The sequence below is a fragment of the Populus euphratica genome, unplaced genomic scaffold (assembly GCF_000495115.2).
Source record: "Populus euphratica unplaced genomic scaffold, PopEup_1.0 scaffold732.1, whole genome shotgun sequence".
Lineage (NCBI taxonomy): Eukaryota > Viridiplantae > Streptophyta > Magnoliopsida > Malpighiales > Salicaceae > Populus > Populus euphratica.
Window position 1 is genome coordinate 52,877 of NW_011500609.1, and position 7,242 is coordinate 60,118.

Sequence of the window (7,242 nt, forward strand, 5' to 3'; positions counted from 1 at the left end):
CATGTTTTTACAAAGGTTATACACCGCAAATGATCTTTAGTTTATTACTCAAAATAGATTTGGTGATTTTCATTTCTCTTGTCTTTAGTATTTCAGATATTCATGACTATTATAATATTATCAATTAATATTAAGACTTCTTTCATGATAAACTTGGAATTCTTGACTATTGTATCATTTCAAATAATATTTCAGATAAAACACCTTATAATTTTTATCTTTTTGGTCTTGAGAGGAAGGTGTTCGGCCTTTGATAAGAACCTACTAAGAGGTTGATAAAAAAAGTGCATACTTTTGTTTAGATACAACCTTATTTAATTTGAAGGTTTGTAATTTTACATTCATATATTTAAAGTTGCTAATTCAATTAGCCCAGAACTACCTAAAGAAAAAGATGAACTCTATTCCAAATAGTACATTTTAAACATGAACTAAACAACATGTCATATATGTTAAATTCAATTTAGTCCCTAAACTCTCGAATCTTCTCAAATTAGGGTTTTTAACTTCTTATTTAGTGCAATTTTGTCCTTATCAAATTCAATTACCAACCCAAAGTTTAGCACCTTTTTCATTTTAGTATTTGGTTTGTAATCTATGCAAATTGACCCTCTATTGACTCTTTATGTTTCAATTTTTTTCAACCTAGTCCCTTGATTTTGTTAATTTCAGTCCTTGAAGTCACGCACTTTTTACAAATTAGTCCTTGATTTTAAATTTTTTTAATCAAGTCCCTAATTTCCCATGAAAATTAATATTTATGTAATTATGTTTCTGATTTGACCAAATTAGCTTTTTATAACTGTAATTTAACCATCAGACTTTAATTTCCTCTTATTAAAACCCAAATTAAACTCAAAAATCAAATTTTCTTGTAATTAAGCTCTTAATAAATTTAATTAAACCTTGAAAATTCCATTTGAGTCCATAAACTTCTAGTTTGAATTTGCTTTCCCAAATTAAAATTTTCAATTCAATAAGGCCCTTCACGAGTCAATATTGGGCTATCAATTTTTTTAACCTTATATAGCAATTAAAAATTAATCAAAATATAAAAAAAGAATAATAAAAAATTAAAAAGAAAGAAAAATACAATTAGAGATTAAATTAAACAAATAATGAATCTTAAGAAAAAAAGTTGGGACTAAACAGAACCATTAAAAAAGTTCAGGAAAAATTTTAAGGAACAATTAGGGATGATTAAAGAAGATTGAAGAAAAATGTCAAAATTGACTGAATTTACATGAATTAAAAGATCAATAATCAAAATGAAAGAAATAGAAAAGTTTGAAGATTTTATTAATTTAATTAAGAATGAAGAGAAAAATTACATTTAAAGTGAATTTAACAAAAAAAATTAAAAAATTAATATAATCTAATCGACTTGACTAATTTAAAAATAATCTAAGCAATAATTAAAAAAATTTAAGTATAAAATTAAAAAAAAATTATTATAAGTTTCTTAGGGTAATAGATTATCCACACTCAAATTGATTCCAGTGGCCCCTTTGAAACATAGATTTACAGGAGAGTGCTCACCAATCACTTGCACCAAGACATTCCTTAATTTCTCTATCTTTCTTTGGTTTAAAAAAGAAGAGTGGCAGATAGATTATTTTAAGCTTATTACAAAGCACCTATTTTAACTGCCTTTTCTAATATTTTGATGCTAAAAAAATATTAAATAGTATTTTAAAATATAATAATAATTATTTTTTAAAATATTTTTTATTTTAAAAATATATTAAAATAATAATTTTTTTATTTTTAAAAAAATTACTTTTAATAGTAAAATATAAAAAAATATTTTTTAAATAATCATTTTTTAAAATTTTACCAAACTCATTACCAAACAAGAATAAAAGGGCTACATCATAAATCTTTAATCCAAAACGTGGGATTACCCAAGATCTTATAATAATAATAATACACTTGTTTGGTCTTAATTCTTATACAAACAACAAAAATTTCTCTCATTTTCTTGAAGGGGGATTTGCAAGCTCTTCATCAATGTTGACTGTCAGAAGGGTGTGGCATAAACTGGCTAGGAGCTCCGCCCCACGATTTTTCTGCTCGTATCCCGCTCCCGCTCTATTAAGGGCCCCCAAACTTTCTTTCACTGGTTGCACTAATAACTCGATCAACGTGAGTGACTATATATATATGTAATTTGTTAATAGCTTTGTTTTGGTGAAATTAGTTAAATGACTGTTGGGTTTGGTTTTTGTAGATCAAGATTGAGAGTAAAGTGGGTTGGCGTTTGTTTTCAAGTCAAGCTTTGGCTGATGGGGGGATGAGTGATAGAATTGTTGATGTGCCTTTAGCTCAAACTGGTGAAGGTATTGCTGAGTGTGAACTGCTCAAATGGTTTGTGAAAGAGGTAATTGAATGAAACAATGATTGATGAAGTTGTAAATTTATTTGTTTGTTTTTGTGTTAATTTGTGAGTTGCTGCTGGTTTTAAAGTCGTCAGTTTGGTGAGTTTCAAATTGTCTTTATAAGTGATAGGAAAGATGGCAACGTGCTTGTTGTTGTGGTAGGGGGATGAAGTTGAAGACTTTCAACCACTATGTGAAGTCCAGAGTGACAAAGCTACTATTGAGATAACGAGTCGTTACAAAGGAAAAGTTGCTCAATTTCTATACGTTCCAGGGGATATTGTAAAGGTGAGAATTTATTGATTTACTGCTCATTGTTTTGGTGAAGAAAACATGTTGACATTTTGTAGATTAATAATAATTTTATTTTATGTGTTTCGCTAAGTGGTTTGCCTGTGTGAGAAATGGCGTGGGATACTAAAGATGAAATTAGCAACCTTCTTGAGGTGGGAGACATGAATTTGGGAATCTGTTGGAATTCACTTAGAAACTATGTCAAACAAATAAGATTTTTACGACTTATGAAATATGGTGTTTTTTGTTAGCCAGACTGGGTAGAAGTAGCACATGCTTGTGTGAACTTAATTCAGGCCACAATGGCAGAGCTGGCTCCCTTTCTCATGGGGATGAAAAATATAGGGTGGGTGTGCTTTGCACAGTGATGGGGGTGCCAAAAACTTGAAATTAGTCATGGAAGAAGTAGATGGGGGAAAAAATACCGTATAGCTTTTGTGCATTTGTATTGATATTTTGAATTTCTGGTAATGTGTGATCTATGCAGGTTGGAGAGACTCTTCTTAAAATGGTTGTTGAGGGAGCTCAAGTTCCAACACAGAATCATGATGTTACTGAAAATAATATTTCTCATTGTTCTGAGGGTGAGGTAAATAAAAGTAAAACTTGTGGAGTCCTATCAACACCAGCTGTGCGACACCTTGGTAAGCGATATGATATAAATCTAAATGATGTCCATGGATCTGGTAAAGATGGGAGGGTATTAAAAGAAGATATAATTAAACACGCTATTCAGAAAGGAATCATTAAAGATTCCTCTGGCTTTGAGAATGCTGATTCTGGAGACCAGTTTTTGAGAGGTGAAAAGGACTACTCATACGTGCCAGCTGAATTAGGCTCACAACACGGTGATAAGACAATTCCTCTAAGGTAATATTAGAAGCTAATGTGAACTGAAAACCTTTTTCCTATCATTTTTTTTTAAAGAAGGGGGTAGGAATGCACAAAACTACTTTCCTTAGCATTTTACTCTTCACAAAATAACCAGTTTTTGTTTTTTAAATGATAGGATTAGGATAACATAGCAATTCTTATATTGCAGAGGTGTTAATTTTCCCTGCCATTTTAATCATAATGATAGGTCAGTTAATTTGGTATCCAAGCCATAAGCCAGGCAGCCACAACCATTTACTGCAAGCCTATGTTTTGATTTCAGACCATATCAAGCATATGCTGGTTTTGATTGCCTAGCATTGTGAATAGGTGCACCTAAAGGTTCATGCGTGCATAGTTTGTCTAATAGCTTTTATTTATAAGTTGCTTATGAGATTGTGTTTACAGGTTCTAGCTGTAAACTTCATTTTTACAAGCAACAGTTAGAGATCCATTTATGTACACGTAGTTATGTTAAATGATAATAGGATTGCTACATATGAAGGTCTTTTACGTTGGAACTATATAAATAAAATCAGACATATCTTGTGAATTCAATGGTATAGTTTTACATGGGGTGGAAGAACACCTGTATTGTAAATCTTGTCCTGTGAGATATCATAACCTTTAATTTTAAATGCCAAAATTATCCTGTGATACCCTTAAACTTTTTATTGCAAAAACTGTGATTGAAATCTTATTCTTTTACAGTAAAGTCTAAATTCTTAAAGAATACTTGTTTATTAGCCAAAACACTTTAAATTTAGTGTTGAAGCAAAATAATTGCCTGCGTTTTTTTTTTTCCAGGGGATTCCAACGCACAATGGTGAAAACAATGTCAATGGCTGCAAAAGTTCCACATTTTCATTATGTAGAAGAGATAAAGTGTGATGCATTGGTGGAGCTTAAAGAAAGTTTCCAAAACAATAACACTGAACCAGGTGTGAAGCATACTTTCCTTCCATCTTTGATAAAGTCACTTTCAGTGGCCATCAGCAAATATCCATGGATTAATAGTCGCTTCAATGAGGACTCAATGGAGGTCATCCTGAAAGGTTTGTTGATTTATTATTCTTTGCTGCTGCAATGTTGTTTACTGCTTCTATTTTCTGATGGGCACATGTTCAATGAGTGGTAAAAAACAACTATTTACAGTAGGCTTTCCAGTATACGAGCACGATAACTCTTGCTTGCGAAAGCATTTCTTCTCAAAGTAATTTAAACTTGTAATTTTGGTGTCCTTTGCAAGTCTTTCAAGGATCTAACAAAGCTGGAACCAGATCCATCGTCAACAAAAGTGTAAAATGAGACAGACATTTATAGATTATAGATTCACTGGTCTTGACTGCTTATAAAACCAATATAAAATTTATCCTACTTCCATATGAGATGGATGTATCCTGCAGAAGCTCTACTTTTGGCTCTACAAGGATGTATTTATGTGTTTATATTTCTTGCCAATGGAGGAATTGTTCTGATGTAAAATAATTTTCTTTGAGAACTGTTGATCAGAATGTTGCTTGGATTATGTTGAATATTCTTATTGATATCCTTAAACTCTCTTTTCTAATTAATCGTGGTCATAATAACTGTTGAATCTCATAGGTTCCCACAATATTGGAATTGCCATGGCTACTCCATCTGGTCTAGTTGTACCAAATATAAAGAATGTTCAGTCTCTTTCCATCTTGGAGGTTCGTTTCATTGTCTCCTGTCTGTTATTTACGTACACAACTATCTTCTATTTCACTCTGCTTGATTGCTAGCAGCTTCTTGCTTGTGTTCAAGTAATAAAATGGGATTTCAAAGTATTGAGTTTGACTTCAAACTTTGCTTTCATACTTAATAGTTAAGGTGAGAGATATAATTTGATAGATTTGATAATGAAAGTTAGAATGTTATAAAGCACACGAATTCATATTGAAATGAGTAATTTTTTTAAGGTTGCATCTTGCATTATATGCATACTTACAATTAGGTTCATCCATAACTGTAGGCAAGAATGACACAATGCCTAATTTTTCCTTTTTGGAATCTGTCTTGTTTTATTCTCAGTTTGTTTACTTTCAAGTACTTCTCCTCAAAACACCTTTTGTTCTCCTCCCTTTCTCTGGCATTGTTGACAATGTCGCCTATGTATTTAGATAACAAAGGAGCTTTCGCGGTTGCAACAATTGGCCTTGGCTAATAAGCTTAACCCGGAGGATATAACTGGTGGAACAATAACACTAAGCAACATTGGAGCAATTGGCGGGAAGTTTGGTGCTCCCATCCTCAACTTGCCTGAAGTGGCAATTATTGCAATTGGCCGAATTCAGAAAGTGGCTCATTTTGCAGATGATGGAAATGCATATCCTGTATCAGTTATGACGGTAAGCAATGTTTCAGTTAACTTCTTTTTTATTTGCTTCAGAAAAGTAAAGCACTGTCCATGTATAGGACAATCTTACTGTAAACTGGGCATGCTATTTCAAACAATTAGAGAAATCTTGTGACAAAAAGGGCTAAAATTATACATCACGATTACTGATTGTTAAAACGATGGCTCTTTATGGCGTTTCATTGTTGTATCTGATCATCTGCCTCTTTTCTCAGGTAAATATTGGTGCAGATCATAGAGTTTTGGACGGGGCGACTGTTGCAAGATTTTGCAATGAGTGGAAACAGTTGATTGAAAAACCAGAGCTGCTCATGTTGCTTATGAGATGACTTCCTTGACTGGTTGCAAGATGACAGGGGGTGGGGAATTCTAATTTCTGGAAATCGTATTCAATAAGATTTAAATCGTGAATTGTAAGTACTAGAAATCATGAATAACAAGTGTGTGCGCTCATTTAGTCCATGGATGTCCAATGCCGGGATTTCTTACTGCCTTCTAGTTGCTGCTTGAAGATGAGAACTTTCTTTAGCTTACACAAGTCTAATGATCATCTATAAATCCCCTGACCTTTTCTTTTACGAATCCCATGTATTTCAGTTGATTTGTTTGTTGAAAAAATGGTTTTAAAATTTTTTGATTGTTGTTTTTAAAATTATTATTATTTTTTAATAATTTAAGATTGTTTTAATATGTTAATGTTAAAAATATTTTTTTAAAAAAATATTTTTTTGATATATTTTTAAATAAAAAATATTTTTTAAAAAAATTATTATCATAACATTCATATTTCTAAAAAGCCACTAAAAAGTTAGTTTTGAACCTTCTGAATGTAAATCGTATTTCTCAAAAAAAATATATATATAAAGAAGGACTTGTATTATAAATAGAAATAAAATATAAAGAAAGAAAATGATTTTTTTAAAAAAATTATAAGAACAAAAATAAAAGTTATACTAAAATGTATGGATTTAAAAGCTTAATTTCTATCATTTTTACAAGTTTAACATGTCTTTTTTTTTAAAAAAAAGAATTGTTATTTAGATTTTATAACCACATGCAGGTGTTCTATTTTTAGAGATTAATGTTATTTTTTAACAAATCTGAAGATCGATGTTATATTTTTCATAAAATAATTAAAAAAATAAAAAAGTTAAAAACAATTAGGATAATTGATGGTAATAAAAAAGATAAGCTTAAGAGAAAACACATAACAAATATGGTTTCATAAAAAAAATACTATAAGGGTGATATTGTTCTTCCTTTAAATATAATTAACCTCTTACCTGAATTTTTAGAACTAATTCATATTTTAGGATT

At 30.8% G+C, this 7,242-nt stretch overlaps 1 protein-coding gene across 1 annotated transcript; it reads left to right on the plus strand.

Moving 5' to 3' along the window:
* The first annotated feature begins 1,910 nt into the window (after nt 1-1,910).
* On the plus strand, nt 1,911-6,453 carry BCE2 (2-oxoacid dehydrogenases acyltransferase family protein). The gene is made up of 8 exons (XM_011012601.1): nt 1,911-2,145; nt 2,231-2,380; nt 2,541-2,666; nt 3,160-3,542; nt 4,353-4,600; nt 5,151-5,239; nt 5,690-5,917; nt 6,141-6,453. The coding sequence occupies exons 1-8, from the start codon at nt 2,011-2,013 to the stop codon at nt 6,252-6,254; spliced, it is 1,473 nt and encodes a 490-aa protein (XP_011010903.1). The 5' UTR covers nt 1,911-2,010; the 3' UTR covers nt 6,255-6,453.
* The last annotated feature ends 789 nt before the right edge of the window (nt 6,454-7,242 follow it).